The sequence below is a fragment of the Phascolarctos cinereus genome, unplaced genomic scaffold (genome assembly GCF_003287225.1).
Source record: "Phascolarctos cinereus isolate Bilbo 61053 unplaced genomic scaffold, phaCin_HiC Scaffold_1;HRSCAF=81, whole genome shotgun sequence".
Taxonomy (NCBI): Eukaryota; Metazoa; Chordata; class Mammalia; order Diprotodontia; family Phascolarctidae; genus Phascolarctos; species Phascolarctos cinereus.
This window is the reverse complement of record NW_027555514.1, coordinates 125,421,647-125,446,323: the sequence shown is the minus strand read 5'-3', so window position 1 is coordinate 125,446,323 and position 24,677 is coordinate 125,421,647. Positions and strand designations below refer to the sequence as shown.

The 24,677-nt window shown below is 36.6% G+C and overlaps 1 protein-coding gene and 1 pseudogene across 2 annotated transcripts in view; both read left to right on the top strand.

Annotated features, from left to right (window-relative positions):
• The window catches only part of LOC110194185 (actin, cytoplasmic 1 pseudogene), a 142,150-nt pseudogene extending 130,146 nt beyond the window's left edge, over positions 1–12,004 (top strand).
• The window catches only part of KCND2 (potassium voltage-gated channel subfamily D member 2), a 577,414-nt gene continuing 564,167 nt past the window's right edge, over positions 11,431–24,677 (top strand). The window contains exons 1-2 of one of the 2 annotated variants that reach the window (XM_020966391.2): positions 11,431–12,110; positions 12,613–14,142. In XM_020966391.2, coding sequence (XP_020822050.1) covers positions 13,028–14,142 — 1,115 coding nt within the window. In that variant the 5' untranslated portion in view covers positions 11,431–12,110; positions 12,613–13,027. The remainder of the gene's footprint in view (positions 12,111–12,612; positions 14,143–24,677) is intronic. The other variant, XM_020966390.2, reaches the window with a different exon arrangement.

Sequence of the window (24,677 nt, the reverse complement as noted above, 5' to 3'; positions counted from 1 at the left end):
GAAAGAGAAGGAAAATGAGACACTAGTTTAAGGTACAAACTCATTTGTAAAACTCAGTGGTGAACAGGGATAGAAAATTATAAGAAATGACAAAAACATCAAAAAGACATTCAAATGAAAACCAATCTACAAAAACTTTGTATAAATCCCAACTTGGTCATATAACCTCAAGAACAATAAAAAAAAATTAAGGTGGAAGGAAGCAAAACAATTAATCAAAAAGCATTTGCTAAGTTCTGACAATGTGTTAAGAGCTACACTAAGGAATGAGGATACAAAAAAAAAAAAACCAGACTCAGCCCTCAAGGAATTTACACTTTAATAGGAGTGAAAATATGTCAAAAATATATATACATGTGTCTATGTGTGTGTATATAATATACAGAGTAGACACAAGGTAACAGATGGAAGAGCAGCAGCGAATGAATGAATGAGAAATTTCTCTTGTGGAAAGTAGTTCTTGTTCTGAGTCTTGAAGGAATGGTATGCAGAAGGGAGAGCATTACAGGCATGGGTGACAATAAGTACAAGGGCAGGAAGCTTAGAAAGGGAGTCTGGGGTATGAGGCAATCTGGGTAGCTGAAAGAATAGTGGCACCTATGACAGTAACAAGGGATTTTGGAAGAGGAGTGGTTTTGGGGGGGCAATGTAATGAGTTTTGCTGTGCACATAATGAATTTGAGATACATTGAGATACTCAGTTTGAAATATCTAGTACCGATTCGATAATATAAGATTGAAGCTCAGGAGAAAGACTGAGCAACTACAGGACAGAGTGTGGGACTCAGAATCAGGAAGACCTGGGTTCAAATAATGCCTAAGACATTTAAAAGCTGTTTTACCTTGGTAAAATCACTTAATGTCTCAACCTCATTTTACCCATCTGTGAAATGATACTATAGCTTCCAAGGTCCCTTCCAAATCCAAATCTATAATCTCACCCTGTAATATAAGATCTAAAAGTCATCTGCATAGGGATGATAACAGAAACCCTAGAGTTCATGAGATCAACAAGAGAGAAAAGATTATTTGCCTGGGACCAAACAAATAGAGAAAAATGAAACAGATGTGTTAGTATTTTGTGGGAATATATTTGAATGAAGAGAACCACCTCATTTTAATGTTAAATACCTCAGCCTCCAGCAAAAGATATGAAGAAATTGAAACAACACTAGATGAAATGAGAAAAAGCCCCTACATCTAGGCACTATAACCAGGTACCCAGTAAGAAAGTTTTGGAGGCAACACAATTTAAAATCATCAAGGCATCATCCACAAACTATCTGTGAGGCAGAAAGATATTAAAAGAATGGAAAAAATCATGGACTGCATTAACACCAAGAAGAGATTAATGATTACTGACCAATTTGCTTTCTTTCTTATCTCTATTAAATTATGTACACAATATCAAACATATTATACTTGAAGGAAATATGAAAAGGCAACAATCAGGTTTTCACAACTTTCTGCATCGGTATTTATAGTAACACAGTAGACAGAAAGGTGCAAAAACTCAAGATTCTGCTGTGTGTAGCTTGTTGATTGCTCCCAAAAAATAGTCATGTAACAGCAAAGACTCATAAAGGATCTACTGCATAAATGGTTTTCTCCTGGATATTTTAGTATAACATAAAGTTCCTTCATCAATATGAACATAGAGAAAATGCTTATCAATGACTTTCTACTTACTAACATTAAGCAAAGCATTAAATTGAGAGGTGTGAAAATAGATTTAAAGTCAGTAGAATTTGATTCAGATCTCATCTTGTTACCTGTGTAACCATAGGCTAATCACTTAGCTTTTTTTCCCTTCATGTTTCAAATTAAGAGGTCAGACTGGATGACCTTTAAGGTCCCTTTTAAACTATGATTTTGTGGCAGCTAGGTGACACAGTAGATAGAGCACCAGCCCTGGACTCAGGAGGACCTAAGTTTAAATCTGGCTTCAGACACTTGACACTTACTAGCTGTGTGACTCTGGGCAAGTCACTTAACCCCATTGCCTAGCAAAAAAAACAAAACAAAACAAAAAATAAAATGTGATTCTATGAGGGATGTCTTGTGTATAAGCTCTTTACATAGGAAGAATTTTCTATAGATGTTGAGATCCCTAGATGCTCTTGTTAGCAAATATTATAGCAATTGTATCAGTTCCCAAAACATAACAGAACATATGCAATTTATTGTCACAACAGTAATTACAGGGAGAAAAAACAATTCAGGTATGAAAATACCTATTGTCTAAATTGCATCATGCAGTTGGATGACCAATTCATGTGTATTGAGAATACATGTATCATGGAAGGAATCACAGATGGACAATATACTAGTCTCTGAATCAAGTAAAAGGAAGAGAACAGGCAGAATTGTGTCTGGGAAAAACAGAGTTTTCAATTATTGTAAGATTCTCTTATGAACAAAACAAACAAAGCAAACAAACCAAAAATCATGCTATTAAAATAAATGGTATCCCAGTAAATCTGTACAATTTCTTGCCTTGGAACAAAACACTCTCTAAACAATCAAAATAGCAAACAATCCAAAGGGTAATGGTGGAGTCCAATTAGAAGGTCTAATAGTGACTTTTGAAGAAAGAATAGTGTAAGGGCATTTCATAAAGCAAACCTAGGATTTTGAAATGAGGCTGCCTGTTTATATAGTGAGACCAAAGATAATAGACGGGCAGCTCAAAATCTTCAGTGGTAAAGAGGAAATAAAAAAAACCCTACCTTAAAACCTCTGATAAATTGGATCTCATAAAAAAATATTGGATGAAGGACCTATGAGACAAAATTGATAAGGAAAATAGAGAATGAGAAAGAGTGAGTAAGTCGTCATCTGGATTGATAGAATACCCACATTAATGAGATCACAGAGATACAAAAATGCTAAAATATGTATACACCAAATTTGAAAGTTCCACATCTCTCAATATAATCTTGCTAATATTTCACTCAGACTTTAGGAACTTGCTACCATTTACTTAAGGTAAGCACTGAGTTCTTGTATAATGACAGCTCTAACTTGGTGGTAAAATTAAATTAGCAACCCAGTGATTAAAATTTCTACATTTAAATGGAAAATGTGTTATCTCTAGAGTATTTCAATTGAACAGAGGCTTCATGCAGTACCAATCATCAAATATTTAATTGACAATATATACATCTATTTCAATAGAGACATTAATAATTTAAGATGTTTTAAGAAAAAAAACAAAATATTTTAGAAAAACCATTGATTTATCAGCAAAGACTCATCCTCAAGAAAAACATGGATAACAGACAATCCTTTTAAGAGAAATTTGAAAGGAGACTTTGACATCACCATTAAAGAAAAAGCCTGTTAAATTCAGAGGCAATCAGTTCTTTTTATAATGGGTTTTAAAAGTCCTTTTGATATCAGCGGGTCAAAGATATTATTCTTTCCATGATATGAGTACTTAAGAATCTTTTGGATGTTGTTTAAGATCTCTTTAATATTGTTTGAAAAAATTAATGACAAGGGCAGTTAGGTGGTGCAGTGAATAGAGCACCTGCCCTGAAGTCAGGGGGACCTGAGTTCAAATCCGGTTTCAGACTGAACACTTGACACTTATTAGCTGTGTGACCCTGGGCAAGTCACTTAATACCAATTGTCTAAAAGAAAAAAGAAAGAAATTAATGGCTATTTCAGTGATTAAAAAACAGCAACAAAATGTTCCTCTGTACTGCCCATTCAAATGTATCATCCCCACCACACTCTATTAGGAAACAAGTTTAAGTCTAAATTAAAGTGATCCACTGAATTTGATTATCCAGGGAACACTTCCCCCCAAAAAAACCCTCCTTTGTTAATATCCATATCTTTAATTATTATTAATTCAATTCCTAGGAATAATAGAACCCAAAATTTAAGTGTAAAGAAAATAATTCTTGACATACCCTAATTTTTTATTTGTTTGTCTGGTTTTAGGGGTAAAAACTTGATTTTTTCATTTTAAAATGTTAAAAAAAATTCTGCCTATTAGTTGAAGAATAACTAAACAAATTGTAGCATATGAACATGATGGAATATTATGGTATTGTGAGAAAGGATAAGAGGATTTATTCAGAGAAATCTGACAAATCTTGTAAGACCTGATGTGGAATGAAGAGAACAGAAGAAGAATTATATAATAATTTAATTATAGTATTTAATTATAGAATTACTATAATAACTTAATGGAAAAGAATTTTTGAAAAACTTAAGAACTCTGATCAAAAAAATGACCAATCATGACTCTGTAAGAGGACTTAGGGTGAAGGACACCTCTTGCTACTGTGATACAGATCTGGTATGACATATTTATTTTAGGATTCAGGGAATATGTGAATTTATTTTGCTTGATTATACTTCTTTGATACAAGAAAAGGCATTTATTTTGGTGAAGGTGGTACTGAGGTGGCAATATATTAGTATGCAAAAAAAGACTGATGGAATGTTACTGAAACATTTAAACATACACACAACAGAGCAGAAAATGGATGGAAATTCATAAGGGGACAGTCAAAAAAATGCTGGGTTGGTATGATTATGTTAAATATTTTTAAACTATAGAGAGATATATGGTTTCATTTATAATCTATTTTTTTCTTTTCTTCATATGTGGAAAATTTTGTGTTAAATTCATTGTAAAAAAGAATTTTATAGAAAAATAGTTTATAAATCAGACAAAATTTAGGTTTAAGGTTTACAGTAAATCACTAAAGCCAGTTATTACTTAATCTTGTCTTATATTTAATTAGAAATATTGGTCAAACCTTATATTAATTTTATAAATTGGTTGCATCAAGTATTTTATAAAGTGATTGACTAATTTTAAAATTATGTAAACATTACATAATTGATAATTTTGCCTTATGACATTTAAATCATTAACTGGTTTCCAATTTCCCGGGTGGAAGTGTTGGGGCCTCATATCATTTGGAAAATGTTATGAAGCACTCGCAATAATATAAAATTCTCTTACTTTTTCATATCACAAAGGCCCATCTTCTATGTCAAAATTCTCCCAATAATACTATATGTAATATCATGATCTTCACATAATCACAATGGCTAGTGACCAAAAGGATGATGAAAAGACAGATGGCAGATATAAGTTATTATATCTAAATTATTTGCTAATGAAAAGTGGCATAAAAAGCATCATGAGAGATATGCCATTATAAGAACAGGATGTATGTTGATCATGTAGCAAAAGAAAAGAATAACAGTCTAAATTTTGTACTGATGTATGTATCATACATAGTATATGTGTGTGTTTATGAAATATTAAAATAATCAGAATATATTTCTTATATTATATAGCTTCTCAATAGAGAATTATGAAAATATATGAACAAAGATGGCAAAGGATGATAGTCCGTGTTCTATACTGATATAGGGAAGCTACATTCTAATGAAATCATAGATCCATTGATATTTTGAAAGAATTTCTCTTCTACATATGAAACTCATAGATAGGTAGAGGTATAATTATGTATATTTATCTACATATATATATATATATATATATATATATATATATATATATATATGGATACACATGCATATCTGTCTACATAGATGTACGTATGTATATCTCTATGCATATATGTGTGTGCATGTATGTGTACGTATATCTATCTACAAAGTAATAGATATAATGTATGTATATATACTCATAGAATGTATATATGTATCTGCATATAGATATGTAGTTAGATACACATGCCTCTATATTTACGTATCATGAGTTTCATATGTAGAAAAGGCATTGCTTCAATATATCCATGGATCTTAATTTCATTAAGGTGTGGATTTCATAGAGTAGTATAATGCAAAAACCATGATCTATCTATCTATCTATCTATCTATCTATCTATCTATCTATCTACCTACCTACCTACCTGTTGCTATCTGTCTGTCTTTCTATCATGAGTTTCATGCATAGAAAAGCCATTACTTCAATATGCAATGGATCTATAACTGTGTTGGAGTGTGTTTTCCTGTAACTGTATAGGATATACCCCAAGATCTATCTATTTATCACAAATATCTACATCTCTGTCTAGCTATATTAAACTTATGATAAATTAGGTGAAGTGTATGGTACTAAGTATGGTACTAATGAGAACAAGGCTATTGTCGTGTTTCCAGTGTGATGCCACATGATGCCATCTGGTACCAATTTCCCTCTTCAACTCTGCCCATTGAAATATTTTCTTTGCTTCAAGGCAAATCTTGGGAAAGAACTGTATTGTCCCACTTTCCTCCCATACACTCCAAAAATGGACTATGCACACTAAGGCTAGTGATTTTGTCTTCAATTATGGAAAACATCCAAAAATGTATCATTAAAGTACCTGGGGAAAGACTCAGTGATCACGAACAGCCAGCTGGGCTTGATCAAAAAAAGGACATGCCAAATTAACCTCATTTCCTTTTAAATTTTCATATGGTTATTAGACTGGCAGATAATGGAATGCTATAGAATCAGTTACCTAGATTTTAGCAAAGCCTTTGATAAGGCCTCTCCTGCTTTTGTTATAGAAGAGGTTTGGTTGACTATAGAAATATAGAAGTAATTTGGTTAAATAGAGGTTCAATGTCAACTTAGAAGGGAGTATCCTATGGAATATTCTAGGACTCTGTGTTTATCTCTATTCCATTTAAGATTTTAATCAATGACTTGAATAAAAAAGTAGATAAGTATACACATCATATTTGCTAATGATACAATTCTGGGAGGAGTATACAACAAATTATCTGACAGAATCAGGATCCAAAAAGTTCTTATCAGGCTAAAACATTGGGCCAAATCTAATAAGATGAAATTTAATAGGGATAAATGTAAATTCTTATGTTTGGGTTTAAAAACAAAGCAATTTCATAAGTATAAAAGAGGGAGGTGGAACTGCAACAGTTTGTCCAAAAGAAATTGGAGTTTAAGAGGACTGATTGCTCAATAGGAGACAAAAGCATGGCAGTCAGAAAGAAGCTAACGGTATACCAATAGGAGTATATCGTTGGAAGTGGGATGGTAATGCTAACACTGTGCTCTGCCCTCGTTAAACCATTATATTGTAGTGTACAACTTGTAGTGCCACATTTTAGGAAGGACATTAACAAGCTAGTGAGTGTCCAGAGAAGGTCCAACAGAATGATGAATAGTCTCAAGATCATGCCATATGAGAATCATTTGAAGAAGCTGAGGATGAGAAGCCTGTAGAAGAGAAGCTCTAAGTGGGATTTGATAGCTGTCTTCAAATATTTAAAGGACTGTCTCTTCTTAAAGGTGATAGACCCAGAAGGCATAACAAGAATAAGTGGTTGGAATTTACAAAAGGTTAACTCAGTATTGATGCAAAGAACTTAATTAGAGCTATCCAAATGTGGAATGGGCTAACTGGAACTGAAGAACCCTTTCCGCCACCACCACTCACCTCCTCTTATCAGCCTGCTTTTCGCTTTAGAATTCTTTGTGCAAATACCAGGTGACTGCTTGCTATATATATGATGCTTAGGGACACTTTGACATCATTTGCAAGTATAAGGTTTTGTAATTCTCAGCAGTCTTTTTGTGTGCACCCATGTACTTGAGGCTTTCCCTTACTCTACCAGCCAGAAATGTCTTCTACCTTCTCAAATCTTCCAAAAGCACCATGTCTAGATTTTTTCTTTTACCCCGATTACATTCTACCTTGTAATTATTTTTGCATATGTTGTATCACTTTCCAAGTAGATTATAAATTTCTGGAGGACAAGGTTTGCATAAATTTTCTTCTTCATTGTACCACTAGAACCTAGTATATGCATAAGAAGCTCTTAATTATTTATTGAATTGAATCGCACAAACTAATGTCAAAGGACATTGTGAAAAAAATTTGTGAATCTGTCTTCATAACCTCAAAAAAATAAGTAGCTTGTTGATGGTACACTAGAAGCTTCATTCTCAAAGGACAACGTTGTTTTAATAGTTGTATACTCTGGGAAATACAATAATTAATAGTTGTATACTCTGGGAAATACAATAATTTCTATGGATGCTTGATCTTCAATTGGAAGGATAATGGCAATATAAATCATCAACAAATGAAACCACAGCCACTATCAATCTTTTCCTCATTAAAAAAAATAAATTGAAAAAATACTTTACTGTACATTAGGCTAGATATAGAGAAAAAGGTTTTGTGAAGTGATAGTATTTCTGAGTAATTATATTAATAACTATGTGTATTTCTAATAGAGACTAAATGTTATCGTGCCAGCCTAGGAACTAAAAGACTTTTCAGTCCTGCCTCTGAATCCTACTAGTTTCTGTGCTATGGAAAAATCACTAAACTTCTCAGTGTCCCCAAGAAATCCTTTAAGATTGATGAATTATCAATAAACTATCTTTGGTGGAAGGATTTTCTATGTAGGAAGTTCCCCTTTCTATCTATGAAATTAAAGGTCAAGACCTCACCCCAAATTCTTTCTTTAACCAAGTAGACAACATAAAAATAGCAACTCTTCTTTATATATCACTTTAAAATACATAGAGTCTTTTAAAGGCTAAACAGAGGTAGATGGTTCAAATATTCCTAATGAGGCCTTTGAGAGGTTACAGAGATTAAGTGACTTGTTCAGATCACATGGTTGTTATGTGTCAGATCCAGGACTGTACCCAGGTCTTTCCTGTCTCTAAAACCAGCCATTTGTTTGTTTGTTTGTTTGTTTGTTTTTGTATGTTTTAAAACACTCTCTACCTAATGGTCAGGGAAATAAAGTTTCACTTTTCATTATAGCATATGTCATTAAAAAAACATATTTTACCTCTGATTTGCATTTTGGGGACATTTGAGTAGGCAATATTTATTTTTCTTCCTGTTAATTCTCATTCTCAGAAAGGGAAGTATCAAAAGCACTATTCAGGTCACCTTGCACTGTCACCCCACATCTCTGAGTCTTAGGTCAATTTGCAGTATCACCTGAATATTCATTGATCTCCAGTTTCTGGGTGGTCATGCCAAGCATACTTTGTTTCCTGACAGAGCCATATCACTACATAATTCTCCAGACTCAGTTCCTTTTGTAATATTAATCAGTTAATATGCTCTTTTCTTTTTTTCCTGTTGAACTTATATTTTCAGCTGTGGTCCTAAAATGCATCTGTATTAAAACAGATGAACAGCAGACATCTTTGCACATCATAGTCTCAAACAAATGACATTAGTTTTTACCTCATTAGCCCAGATGTCTTCTTTACCTGTGAATCCTTTCCATTTTTGCAACCTTTTGCATATAAAGTTTTATCTCTTTCTTTGATTGTTTTATTTAAGTGATGATTCTATGGTTTTCTTTTTGCCTTTGTTTTTATGGTACCAATATTTCATATTTCCAAGGCTAAGATGTTATGCCTATGATCTCTGGTAGAAGAGAACACATTTCTGTACTGTACCTTACCATCCATTTACTTCACCAAAGCAAGTGAAGCAAAACCAAGGAAAGGTAATTTACAGAGAGAAATTTGTCATCTTTCATGAACACCTATTGATGGTAGCCTAACATTTTGGGGTATTTTAATTCTTTTATTTATTTAACCTGAAATAGTTTTTAAAATTTATAACATGCTATTCAAATTAAGTGAAAAAGACATTATATTTTTAATTAAATGTTTCTGTTTTCAGTGCAGTGTCATATTAGAGGACCCTCAGACAGTCATAGAAAAGGAAGGGAGGAAGGAAGAAGAGAGGGAAGGAAGGCAGAAAGGGAGAGAGAAAGGAAGGAAGGCAGGAAGGAAGACAAATGAGGAGAAAGTGAGGAAGCATTGAGATGGATAGGAAAAAAGAATAAAAAGAGAACAGAGCTATGGAGAATATAAAGGGAAGAAAGAAAAAACAGAAAAACAAACAAAATCACAGATTTTCACTGTCTTTCCTTCACTTTTGGGCAAGTAACTTTTGTTTTTCCAGTTCCCTAGAGTTGCCAAGTCCTTAGGCAAGGATTTAATTTCTCGTCGTTCTCGCCATCTAGTGGTCTGAAGAAGTTTTGGCTTGGTTTTATTTGGTTTTAAAGTGAGAAAGAATAAAAACAAAATGGTCATAATTTCCCTACCCTTACAGCTCCCTTCATCTCCCCAACACAACCGGTTTCATATATATACACATACATATATACAAGTGTGTGTGTATGTTGAGAAGAGATGAAGTGGGAAGAGAAGGGAGGCAATGAATCTTTGTGTCTCTATGTTTCTGTTTGTGCCTGTCTCTGTCTCTCTTCTTGTCTCTGTCTCTGTGTCTCTATGTGTCTTTCTGTCTCTGCCTCTCTCTTCCTGTCTCTGTCTCTCTTTGTGTGTCTCTCTTTGTGTTTCTCTCTGTCTCTGCCTCTCTGTCTGTCTTTCTCTGTTTCTGTCTGTCTCTCTGTCTGTGTGTGTCTCCTGTCTTTCTCCGTCTCTCCGTCGGTGTGTGTCTCTATGTCTCTGTCTGTCTCTGTCTCCGTCTCTGTCTCTCTCTCTCTCTCTGTCTCTCTCTCTCTCTCTCTCTCTCTCTCTGTCTCTCTCTCTCTCTGTCTCTCTCTCTCTCTCTCTCTCTGTCTCTCTCTCTCTCTCTCTCTCTCTCTCTCTCTCTCTCTCTCTCTCTCTCTCTCTCTCTCTCTCTCTCTCTCTCTCACTCTCACTCTCTTTCTCCTTCAAATGATCATTTAGAAAAGGATCCAGATTCTTTCCTGATAGTCAGAATGCAATGGAGAAGGAGTTGTGAGAAGGAGACAGACAAGATTCTTTGACTTCCGACAAGTTATTGCTATTATTTTTCTAACCCTGGAATAGTGACACAACGCCAAAATAAACAAGTACTTAAAATTAGCCCCATGCTTTTCAGATTGTGACATTTCAGCCCCCCCCACCCCACCACCCCACACTTTAACTAATTTCAGCTTTCCAGCTTCTCATGCCAATGTGTTTTTTTTTTGGGGGGGGGTTGTGCGTGCGTGTGGTTCTTAATGTGTGTATTGTGTGTCTATTTCCCACGGTCGTCTAGGACAGGCACCTAGGAAAGAACACACACACACACACACACACACACACACACACACACACACACACACACACAGAGTCTCTTTTCTCCTCCTCCTCCTCCACCACCACCACCACCACCACCACCACTGCCACCACCGCCGCCGCCACTGACACCACCAAACCGCCGCAACCTAGAGCGTGAGGATTCCCTTTGTTCCGCTTTTAGATCTCTGTCCTTTCCCACAGAAGATCCACCTGGCTGCTTTTGCTCGGTGACATTTTGAGCCAGGGGGTGGCAGTGGGTGGTGGGTGGGGTGGAGAGAAACGAGATGCAAGAGAGAGGTGGGGGAGGGAGAGAAGAGAGAGGTCTAAGGTGGGGGGGAGGGAAAAACAAGGAGCCTCTAATAACCTGCGGTGCCAGGGGGTTTGCTTGTTTCTTGATTTATTTATTTATTTCGCGTTTCTTTTTTCTTTATTGGCACAGCCAGCCGCGCACCCCCGGGAGCTCGGGGAGATGCTGGACCACCCACTGGAGAGGAAGGAGAGAGAAGCCCTCCCGCGCCCTCCCCCTGCTCCCGAGCGCCTCTTCCCGAGCCAGCGCACAGACTGCCAGCCCCAAGCCAGAGCCACCCGCCGGGATGGGCAGCACCTCAGAGGCGGCTGCGGCGGTGGTGGCAGCCACTCTCTCCTGACTCGGGAAGCTTTCAAGCTGCAGGATCCTGGGCTCCCGCACGAGCAGGAGGTGCATTAAGTTGGCTAGGGAGATTTCCTCCCCACCCCCCACCTTTTGAACTTGTTGCTCCTGCCGGGTCCCCCTCCAGCCAACCGTCTCCTGCTCTTCCAACCCCCTCCTCTACACCCCTCACCCCGCCTCATCATGCCCGTGGGCTCCTGAAAGCGTTGAAGGGAGAAGACAGGCAGGCAGGCAGGCAAGGAGGCATGGGGGAAGGGGACGAGCACCGCGCGGCTGGAGCTTTTCGGTTGCTTCTTCCCCAGTGGAGCTGAGTCTGCGGCTCAGGAGATTCTCGATTTGCCCTGTCTCTCGTTCTGGATGCACGGATAAAAGAATAAAGTCTCTATGCAACTCAGCCCCGCGCCTGGACTTTCTCAGGTATGTACCTCAGGCAAGGCACGTTCTTCTGACCGGCAGATGCTGCCGCTGCTGTCACCGCTGCCAAAGAGGAACCTGTTTGGGGTCTGTTTATGTCAAAATGCACAAGAGCTAAACTTGCAAAGAGAGTGAAGGGAGGCTTGAGCAAACGGTTTTGAGGGATTTTTGTTTTGTTTTGTTTTTTCTTCTCCCCTTCACGAATTATGTGTGGGTAGGCTCTGCGGGAAGGGGCAATTTGGAGTCAGCCCTTCTGTTCACTCCCCATCATCCCACCACTGCACGTAGAGGGCAGGGTACCCAGTTCCCAGAAAGAGGAGAACAGTGGTCTGCTACTGTGATTGCATCTCGGGAGCTCCGACAACAGGTCGCCTTTTGGACAGACTACTGTGGCGGAAAGGGGAAGGAGAATTGGGTCTTGGAGGAGGGGGGCAAGACAGCATTTAGCCCTTTTCCTCTAGTGAAGAAAAACAGGTGACTGACAGTTCTCCCCCTCACCTCCTAGGCATAACCCCTCTCTCTGACTGGACCGTGTGTGGGAGAGAATCAGAGACACCTGCTTAGAGAAGAAAGGGCTGCATCTGAAGTCACCTGTGTGTATATCTGCCTGTGTGTGGGAGGGTGGTACCAGCTGCAGGTGAGAGCTTGGGTAGATTCATTTCACGGAGGCTGGTGGATTGTTGTATTTATTACTATTATTTTAAATTTCTGAGTACCTGGCTCTGAGGATTAGCTGACTCTCTCAGAATTGTGTCTTCAGCAATATCCGTACTTTTGAAGTGGCAGTATTCATCTGTACCAGCTTCTTAATCAGTAGTATTTTCTTCCTGGGAAGGAAGAGAAGGGGAACTTGTGGCTAATTTTGTGGTCACACGGTAAAAGCTTCCCCACCTTCTCCCAGCACCTCCCCAAAAGGAACCATGGCTGCAGGGGTAGCAGCATGGCTGCCCTTTGCTCGGGCAGCAGCTATAGGCTGGATGCCTGTGGCCACAGGACCCATGCCAGCACCCCCCAGGCAGGAGAGGAAGAGGACTCAAGATGCTCTCATTGTCCTGAATGTGAGTGGCACTCAGTTCCAGACATGGCAGGATACCCTGGAACGCTACCCAGACACACTGTTGGGCAGCTCAGAGAGGGACTTCTTCTACCACCCTGAGACCCAGCAGTATTTCTTTGACCGTGACCCTGACATCTTCCGCCATATCCTGAACTTCTACCGCACTGGCAAGCTCCATTACCCAAGACAAGAGTGCATCTCTGCCTATGATGAAGAATTGGCCTTCTTTGGCCTCATCCCAGAGATCATCGGTGATTGCTGTTATGAAGAATATAAGGACCGTAGGCGGGAGAATGCAGAAAGGCTACAGGATGATGCTGACAATGAAAATACAGGGGAGAGTGCTCTGCCTTCAATGACTGCCCGGCAGAGGGTCTGGAGGGCCTTTGAGAACCCCCATACCAGCACCATGGCCCTGGTATTCTACTACGTCACTGGGTTCTTTATTGCTGTCTCAGTCATTGCTAATGTTGTGGAGACAGTGCCATGTGGCTCTAGTCCTGGCCACATCAAGGAGCTGCCATGTGGTGAGCGCTATGCTGTAGCCTTCTTCTGCCTGGACACAGCCTGTGTGATGATATTCACTGTTGAGTACCTGTTGCGCCTGGCTGCGGCACCTAGCCGCTATCGTTTTGTACGTAGTGTCATGAGCATTATAGATGTGGTGGCCATCCTGCCTTATTACATAGGGCTAGTGATGACTGACAATGAGGATGTTAGTGGGGCCTTTGTCACATTGCGGGTTTTCCGAGTCTTCCGGATCTTTAAGTTTTCCCGCCACTCCCAGGGCCTTCGGATCCTGGGCTACACACTCAAGAGTTGTGCTTCAGAGTTGGGGTTCCTGCTCTTCTCTCTCACCATGGCTATCATTATCTTTGCTACTGTCATGTTCTATGCAGAGAAGGGGTCTTCAGCCAGCAAATTCACCAGCATTCCTGCTGCTTTCTGGTATACCATCGTCACCATGACAACACTAGGGTAGGTGCCATGATGGGGAATGGAATGCCATTGAAGGGTGGGCACAAGGGATTATAGTTACACCCCAAAGAAAGTGGTGTTTCTGAGTATTCTTATGTGCTGAACAAAGAAAAATTGTTTTTTCTTGCTGTCTATCTTTAGGTATTACTTGTTAAATACAAGTGTCTATAATGATAAGTTTTGGTACATTTTAACAGGTGAATGCTCATGCTCAAACGTCTAGTGACAAAAGTGAATTCTTGCAAGTAAATGGTCATTCAGTATTCTGAAAACTATGCATAAAATATCCACTTGAACATTGGAAACACAAATTCATGTACCCAGACATATGGATAGAATTCAACAATTTTAGATTTGTTTTATTAATTCTATTACTATTTTCTCAAAATGATATACTACATGCATATGTGTATATATATATATAAATATATAAATATATATATATGTACATATATAAACCAAGTAAAAAGTTAGCATTATGCTTTCAAAAATAATGCCAACTGGATGCTGTAAAGATAAAATTAAGACCCACCCTCACCTTTATTATATAGGATCATGCAATGATATGAAATATAACTTATTTTCATTGAGGAGTGGATCCTATTTTAAAGTTACTTTTCATCACAAGAGGTTTAAGAAAGGCATAGAAATCTCATCCATCTACAAAAATGATGCCTTTTGGCACTTAAGTGTTGTTATGCAGATATATGTGCATATATAATATGTATATGTACATGGCCATGTACATAGATGATCATTAAGTTTGAAATTGTCCAAGTCAAACCAATTTGAAGAGAAGAAACTTTTGAATAACTTTAAAAAAATATGCATGTATATATACATACACACACATGTCATCCATTTTTTTTGTTGTTAATAGCTCAGTTTTCTAGTTAATACAGATTCCATCATACAACATATTGGTGCTCCTTGGTTGTAAATAAAAGTAGAGGAGTATAGTATGGGAATGTTTGCACTCAAAAATTCTCTTGCATTTTTTTTCCCTTATTTGTGCTATAACCATACTTCCAAAACAAGGAGACAAACAAGAACTGGTTTATTTTTAAAAGGAAGATAATATATTAAAATAGAAAATTTGACTGGGCTTAAGATTCAACTTCAAAAGTTAGTCAAATGGTTAATAAAGTGATTCTAACTGGAGAAAAAAAATGGTTGCACTTTAAGCATAAGAGGAACTTTTAGGTCTTAGTTTAGTTCTTAGCAAAGCCAAGGAATCGGTTACTTCCCTTCCTGCAGTTTTATACTTTTGTTGCACATGCAATCAGTTCAGTAAAGGTTTGGTAAATGGTTACGGGGGGGGGGGGAATTGTTTTTCAGGCTGCTTTTTAAGTTCTGTGTAGATGGGTAATTTAATTGTTTTCTTTAAATAATGCAAATGATGATTTACTTAATGTCTACTCAGTTTCATTAGTATTGTCCTTTTGAGCTAAGGTGCCTAGTTTTTTCACATGGCTGACTAATGTAACACACCTTATAGACTGAAGTATTTTTCCCCAGGTTATGAATGATTGAGTAATGTTGAGAGCTATTTATCATTTTCATTGACTACTTTTCTTAACTTCTTGATGATAATCTACTTGTGCCTTATATAAAAACTCTGGGAATTTTTTTTTAAATCAGGAAATGTATATCATATATTTTGTATTTCTATTTTACCTGTTTTTTTTTCTTAAAGTACTGGTATAAAAATCTGTATTTTGACTGTTAAAGAGCTCATTCACTCTGTATGGTTACTCCTCATAGAAAGATTCCCTCCCCCCTCACCCTTTCATATTACTGAATTTAGTTGTTGGAGAGAAATATTGTGTAACAAGCAGACAGAAGTGACTTCAAGTTAGAAATAAAAAGTGGCAGATGCACACAAAATGAACAGAGATGTATTTTTCATGCAGATATTCATGTGAAGAAGAAATGAAGGCAGGAAATACATAGAATTATTTGTAAATAGAATTGTTGTCCATGAGATGTCAGTGAGTCTTCAGTAACGTGATTCTTTAGGTTGAAGACAAGGCTTGCTATCCTAATGAAAGCTGAGACTAGATTCAGAGAAGCAATTTAAATGTTACCCTGTAGACAGGAGAGGAGCTGTAGTTGTGTCTGTTCACTTCTTGGAGCTAACTTTCATCAGTTGATTAGATGATGGTAAAATCTTTTGTCTTTTCTGGGAAAATCTAAGTAATTTTAAAACGCTACTGACAACATTTTATTACATAAATGAAATGCAGATACAGAATCAATCTATTTACATTTTGAGAGGGTTTGGGAATCTGAATCATAATGTATGAATAAAATCTCTGCAGTGGGATTTATTTCAAGTGTTCCATATGTAAGAGCTTTAGGGGAATCAAATGCTTTTTTTTCTGAGAAATTGGAAGTAAACTAGATTCTACTTTTAAGATATCAGTTCTGCTGATATCTTAGGTTTAAGAAAAATAATTTTCAGGAAGTTATACTAATTAATAACAGCTGATACACACACACACATACACTCACTTTTAGACTATTAAAAATATGTTCAGATATGTAGTTCAGAATGATTCATTGGAGAGTATAAATTTGTTACATAAAAACATCTGGAATAAATGTTCTTATTCCAAACCTATAATAAAACTTCCAAATTACTTGCTATAAATTCAATCATCTTAATTGTTCAACAAGTTATAGAGTTTATTTTGTGTAACTTCTAAATTCTATTTTGAAGATCAACTAAAAGAATGTATATATTATATAGAACTTATTTATCTTTGTGTAATGAAGCAAATGTTGCTGCCCAGATATAAAACGTAATAAAAGGCCGTAGCCTAGCATTGCCTATTTTCTCTGGACCTTTAAATTTAACAATATTCCTAAGAATGATGATAAACAGTAAGCTTTCTGGGGGAAAATATGTGATGGCAGGAGTTAATGGCAAGGTCTGTTTGGGAGAAAATCAAAGAACTTTCTGTTACATTTGCTGAGCCATTTTACAGTGGCTATTATTTTTAATAGTGCTAATATACATCACTAATGATAATAGAAGCAGTGATAATGGAATCTAAATCAGTGGTTATTGGAAGTTCCAACCAGTAAGAACATTAACCAGAGGAGGTGAAATACTAAAAGCCTGGTCATTAGGTGTTGGCACTATTATCTGATGTCACCTAGATAATTGTTTGTCTAGCCATTAGATGCTGTTTTATGTATGTAGTAATAAGTGGGTCCATCTTAAGATGAGAGTTTATCTACCTTGGAATTATTAATTGTTCTGACATCTTACATATTAGAAAGTAGATTTAGGTCAATACCATGTGTACAATTATTTCAGATTTGGGCACAATGAACATTTATGATGCAGTTATTAAGGTTTTCATATTCTTTATTAAGAAATACCTTTAAGTTTGGAAACACCTGCTAAACAACTTTGGTGTCGAATTTGTTTGAATTTCGAACAACTTTAAAGCAATTTATAGAAGTAAAGGGAAACTAAATCAGTTTATTTTACTGTGATATGGCTTTATGTTTAAATTGGGTGGCAATTGGGTAAATTAAATTGGGTAGCTTTGAGGATCCCCCCTTATTCTTTTTTTTGGGGGGCAAACCTGACAAGTAAGTGAATGTGTATTATATGTAAATATACACACATATATATATATATATACATGCCACTGGACAAGATTATGACAATCCTTTTCTTTTCCTCTTCACCCTACTTCTCTAATGATTATTGTCCTTGGCTATTACAGAAGAACAGGAACCTGATAATTCTATATTTTTTGTCATTAAATCCTGAGTACAAAGTCATAATACACTGGATGACAATTCATGCTATTCAACTTCCCATTCATAACCTATATGAGGTTCTCAGGCTGAATGAAACTAATTGGACTTGGTATATATTGTGAACGTAGCCAAATTCAATGAGTTACTTGAAATGCAGTGTGTATTTAAAAAAAAAAAAAACAGATAAGCAACTGAATGTTCATTTCACAGGCTCACACTCAGTTTTCCAAGGGTAGCTTACTCTCAGAGCCCCAGAGTTGCAGTGTTATTGAGTAGCAGCCCTAGTAATTTAGAGAGTTATTATCTTGGAGCAATAGTTACACTTGATTTTTCAGTTCTTCATGATTGCTGAGCAATTAAACCATTTTTTAGAAATGCAGACTGAATTTATTCTTATGGCATACTAGTGCTAATGACATTGCAAGGATGACTCAACTATTAATGTATTTGCTCTACCTGTCCCCCAGTGCTACTTCTCATGGGTAGAAAGGGAGCTATATCTATGCATAGTAAAAAAAAAAAAAAGCCTGAAAAAGAAATGTGGGAAGAAAAATAAATGAAACATGAGTAGATCATAGTAATACTCCAGAGAAATCTTGTTTCTTCTTTTTGTAGCTCTTTCTAATTTCAAAACAAAATTGTTTTCATCTCAGAAGGCAAGCAGTGTTATATGAAGGCTAGAAAACTGACCTTAGACTGAGGAAGACTTAGGCTGATGTCTTGCTTCTAATACGTACTGATATATGCCTAGGCAAGACACATAACCTCTCAGGGCCTCAGGAACTTGTCTAAGACTAGAGGTTGCAAAAGTTTTCAATATGTATTGGTAATGGGATTTTTCTCTACACCAGTGAAATCACAGATCTGGATTCCCTTCCACCACCACCCCACAAAAAAAGGCATGGTAAAAGAACACTAATGTTCCATGTTCTAAGTCAAAACTTGGGATCTCAACTTTGATGAAATTCCAACTAAATAAAGGGAAAGTTATTATTTGGGTTACTAAAAAGTTGAGGACGGTCAACAAAATAAGTAAAGTATATACTGAAATTCCTCAGAAATTAAATCTGATTTTTTCCCATTTTAATCAGTTTAGTGTTTTTGCCTTTTCTGAAAGAGCATAAGGATTATTTCTACAGCATTTCCATTTTAAAAGGTCTAGTGAGCTAGTATTCTGAAAAACAAAAGTGCGAGCCAACTTTTAACTGTACAAAATGATAGTCTGTCAAGGACATGAGTTATTTAAAATGACATAACTTGAAAAAGAGTTTCACATAAACATGAGACTATATAATCAAAAGGTAGAATAAACCTAATTAACATCCCTTTCTTGATGTCTGTCACTGTTCAGATTCCACAGTTTGGGGCATATTGGGTATATATCTCTTAAAATCATTTGTGTAGAGACTTTGGGCTTGCCAAATTATTACTGAGGATGGGTGAAAATATTTCCCCCTTTGCTACTATCTGTATAAAAATATTGGTAAACTTCATCTCAAACATATTCACAAGTTGGCAAATACTATAATTTATCTCCCTGGAAAAAGACCACACTTTTCTAATATGCCATTTTGATAATGGCTTCTTGTAACAAATTTCTAAAGTATTTTAGAATACAAATAGAAACTAAGGTATTGGAGAAATGCAAAAAATCTATTATAATACATGTTGAATCTTCTGTTTGTTTCATTGCCATTGGTGTGTCTCATATTTCAAGTTATAAACAATTATGAGTTGAAGTAGAGACTGTATAAGAAAAATACTTTTTTAAAATTTTCATTCAGTTCATGCAGCATCTAGAACTCATGCATGTATTTAGGTCCCAGGTCAATTACACAGAAATACATCTGGAGGAGGTATTTTACACAGTATGCGTGGTAGTTTCCTTTTTCTGAACAGAGCAAGCAGGCATGAAGCAGAGTAAGAAATTCAGTTTCAAGTTTTTATTCGTTCCTAATCCCAACAGGTGACTTTATCTTAGATCATGTGTGTATGCATGTATTGTGTATATGACCAGTTGAGGAATGTAGTCAAAATTGGTAGTCAAGTTTTTCACTCACTTTTCTCATCCCTTTGGTAAATAAGATGGTTGTTGTCCTTCATACTTGAAGATAATCAAAACAACATCAAGATGTTGAGGTCAATGTACAGTGTGTCTAACTTTGATTGATCAGACTAATACAAGCTTGGAAGGTTCTACCACAGGTTAGGCACAAAAATACTCAGTGTTCTCAGTTATCAGCTACAAGAATAAAATAATGGACTTTCAGAGATTCAAGTGATTTAAGAGATAGTCCACCCGACTGAGATATAGAAATGTGAGATGAGACACTACTGTAACTGACTTTTACTTTCTTTTTAGATTTTGACATCCTCTTTCCTTGGTAGAGCACAAGGCATTGTATTAAATTATTTTATAATAAACCTTCCAAAATACTGTCAGGAAAAATGAGGACCAGATATTTCATAGTTTCTTTTTTTATGATCCATTCATATATTTTGCATTTTTCTACCTTGGATGCCACTCTCTGGTACTTGTTCTGTCACAAGTAACTTAGAGCTTTATTTCCAAATGCCTTCCTCAAAATTGTTCATGTATAGCTGGGGAATAATAAAGGTGTTGATTTGTACACTGTGCAAGGACTGATTGCCAGTGTGGACTATTGATTCATCTGGAGGGGTGGCTTCATTGATTATTAGTTTTCTGGCCTGATATAGACATCAAAAGATGTCAAATCTATTACTGGTATCTGTTGTTCAAACAATGAGAGAGAGGTAATATTAGTTAGCTAACCATAATGTTTCTGTTGGAATGTCAAATATGAAAGTTCACTGAAAAAGGTGAGAGATAATTGTCTGCTATGCTGACAATTCAAGTGATATTGGACTACATTTAAATAGCACATGATTTCTTGAGTTTTACCTGTTCCCTTCCCCCATTGATTTTTCCTTTTTGTTCCCCTTCTGTTTGCCTTGACTTTTTAAAGACAGCGCTATATTATGTGAGAAAACAAAAGGAAGGCTGGATGATGACACAAACACTAACAAGAAAATGAGAATTTAATCCCACTTTTGGAATTAGGGGAATGTGACGCATGTCTTCAGATTCATTATCCTGATTTGTTGTCTTCCCAAAAATTAGTAGTAAATTCCTCATATAATAGTTATTTTGAAGTGGTGAAAGAAAAGAGTTAACTTCAGTGGATATGTGTATTTACATTTTGAGTTATTTACTTGCTCAGTGTTGTTAAAAAATAATAAATTACCTAGCATCTCTTTGTACAATCAAACAATAAGCTACATTTGAATAAGGTTGTTCAGATGTTCTTTGTATATGTATCTTCTTTGAGGTAGCATGCAAAGTTTTTTTTGTTTTTTGTTTTTTGTTGGGTTTTTTTTAGGCAATTGGGGTTAAGTGACTTGCCCAGGGTCACACAGCTAGTAAGAGTCAAGTATTTGGTCTGAGTTCAGATTTGAACTCAGGTCCTCCTGACTTCAGGGCCAGTGCTCTATCCACTGTCCCACCAAGCTGCCCCTTCTAAGTTACAACACATAGTTGAAATAATTAAAATACAAGGAAAATATACACAGAAATAGATGCACTTGGCACTTGTGGTGATTCAATAACAGTGAAGCTTGAATTGAATCTTTGAATTTCATGCTATTTTAAGCACAAAGGGAAATAAGGGGTTAAACTATTCTCAGTGTGAAGAATGAAAATTTCGAGTTCTTCTAGAGAAATATTTTTTTGCCTGACTCTGAATTCTAAGATGAATTTATTGCATGGTTCCTTATCGAAGTGACAGAGAGTAGCATCATAAATTTAGAAGTAGAAGAATCCTTAAAAGACATCTAGTCCAGTCCCCTAACTTTCCAGATGAGGAAACTGAAGTCCAGGGAGGTGACTTTATATTATCAGTGCCATACAGGGAGTTAGTGGCAGAGCTGGGATTTGAAACCACATCTTCTAAATCAAAATCTGATTTTTTCTACTCACTATGCTATCTTAAATTATTGTTTTGTAGAGGGAGGGAGGGAAGGATTGAGGAAGCAAGGAAGCAGGAGAGAGAGAGAGGCAAAGTGAGAGATGGAAAGAAGAGAGAGAGAGAGGGAGAAACATTTTTCAAATAGATGTTTCTCGTTTCAGCTCTCTGTAAAACCTACAAGAAAAACTCTCTCTTAACTGAGTAAAGACATTTCTGTGGGAAAATAAGATATGGTTTAGTCAAGCATCTTGCTGATAATCTGACTTAATGCAGGAATAGACGTTTTAGAGAATCCAGAGAAATGAAAAGTTAACATGTCAATTAGGATGTCTCATTCGTGTATCAGTTATCTAAAGTGAGCTTTTGGCATGTGCTGCATAAAAATCAATACATAGTTGAATTTTCTGTCAGTACCTGATATGCCAATATTCTTGCTGATGATTAAAGAGAGATCTCCATACCTGAGATAATGGATGCATATGAGGCAGCATTGACAATCTATTGTGAAAATTTAGGCGCCCAACTTATATTCTTCCTCCCCAAATGGCCATTTTACTTCTGCAGGTAGGTGGGTCATAACTATGGATTAGATTAGGAGCAAAATTGTTTTCATATGAACTTTGAAGTACTTTTGTTCCATTAAGCACAAAAGGAATAATTTGGGCTGGGGGAAAAAAGTAACCTTTGTGTTGGACCATTAATGGATAGGAGAGGTCCTCAGCTGCCCTCCTTAGTATGAATGGGTATGGGAGATGTTCCCTTAGACTTTTGTTTCTGAAAATAGGCTAAGTCCCTAGTTCAATTATAGACTTGTAGACTTCTCAAACTCAACACTTCCTGAAGAGAATTCATTATCTTTTCTCAAAAATACTCCTTATTTTAATTTTTATTACTATTGAGGACACTACTACCTCCTGGTCATTCAGACTCATACTTCAATTATCAATTCCTCTTTCACACTCACTCCCCATATCCATTCTGTTGCCAAGTCTTGTCTTTTCTATGCTCATAACATTTCTTGTATACGTTCCCACTCTCTGGTCATGCAACCTCCATGCTGGTGTTGGCTCTCGTCACCTCTTGCCTAGTGATTGTGTCTCTCTGACTCAAATATTTCCTCTTTCCTGCTGCAAAAGTAATTTTTCTAAAGTATATGTCTGAACAAGTGATACCACTTCCTCCTACTCGGGAAATTCCAATAACTCCCTGTTACCTCTAGAAGCAAATATAACTATTCTGCTTGCCGTTTACTGCCTTTCACAACTTTGTCCCATGCTGTCTCGCTAGTTTTCTTATATTTTATTCCCCTCCATGAACTCTACAATGCAGAAATATCAGCCCTCTTGACTCTGGAATACCCTCCCTCCTGACCTCACCTTTGCCTCCTGGGTTCCTTCAAGATTCAATTAAAATTTCACTTTCTGTAGGAGGATTTTACCTTCTTCCCAACTTCCTGCCGAGATTACTTTATCAACTCTCTATATCTCTTGTATGTACATAGTTGCGTTCATGTAGTTTTCTCTGCTACATGGTCCCTTTTGAAGGCAGGGACCATGTGTTTTCCCTTCTTTGTATTCCTGGTGCTTAGCACAGTGCCTGGTACACAGGAAGTGCTTAATAAATGCTAGTTGCCTGATTCACTGGCTGACTGGGAGTCACCATTTCATTCTATGATGTATATAGAGTTTTTGTATTTTTTTTGATAGTTTTGTTTCAACATATCATAAAAATCATACTCCCAAATAAATCTCCACAATGTACAATCCCTGAAAATGACCAAGTAAAAGGACTTACAAGAGCAATTGTCATTGATTGCACTTAAAACCTGAGACTTTAGTAAGTTTCCATTTGTTCAAAAGAAAGAATAGGTGGATGTTTTATATGCCAATACTCAACCAGTCTCAGAGTTGAAAAGGATCTTAAGGGTTGTCCAGTTCCACCAATACCTGAATCAGAAGCCCTCCTGCAACACACTTTGCTTGAAGATTTGTGGTGATGGGATTGTTGTCCAATGTTTTTCATCCAAATTTGGTTGCTATTTAATGCCCTTTTCATTTACATAGTTAAAATAAGTGTACATTTTAATCTTTTTTATGATATTTTTATCTACATCACTTCATATAATTCATTCTATGTTTCTTTGAATAATTTATATGCATGCCATCTCAAATGGTACATTAACATCCCATTATATTTATATAATACAGTATATATGGACATCATCCAAATCTTAGTCATAGTTTGCTCTGTTTTTGTTTCTCTACATCTCTGTCTCTCTCTCTTTCTCTCTCACTCCTGCATTTACTCTTTCTATCCCTCTCTCTATTCTGTAGAAGCAGTTGGTGGCATAATGGCTAGGGTATTGGGCCTGGAGTTAGGAAGACCTTAGTTCAAATGTGGCCTCTGACACTAACTGTGTGACCTTGGGCAAGTACTTCATCTCTATTTTAGTCAGTTTCCTCAATCTAAAATGGGGATAATAATAGCACCTAACTTGCACCAGGTTTTTGCGAGGATCAAATGGGATAATGTCTGCAGATATGATATTTGTAAAAAGCACGTAGCACAATGCCTGGCACATAGTAGGTGTTATATAAATGTTCTCTCTTTCTTCCTACTTTCTTTCCTTCCTTCTTTCCCTCCCTTGCTTCTTTGCTTCTTTTTTGTGTTATTACAAATAATGCTGCTATAACTGCTTTTATACTTGCAGGCCTTTTCTAGTTGTTAATACTATTGATGTATAAATCCAAGTCTAGGATTGGTTCAAAG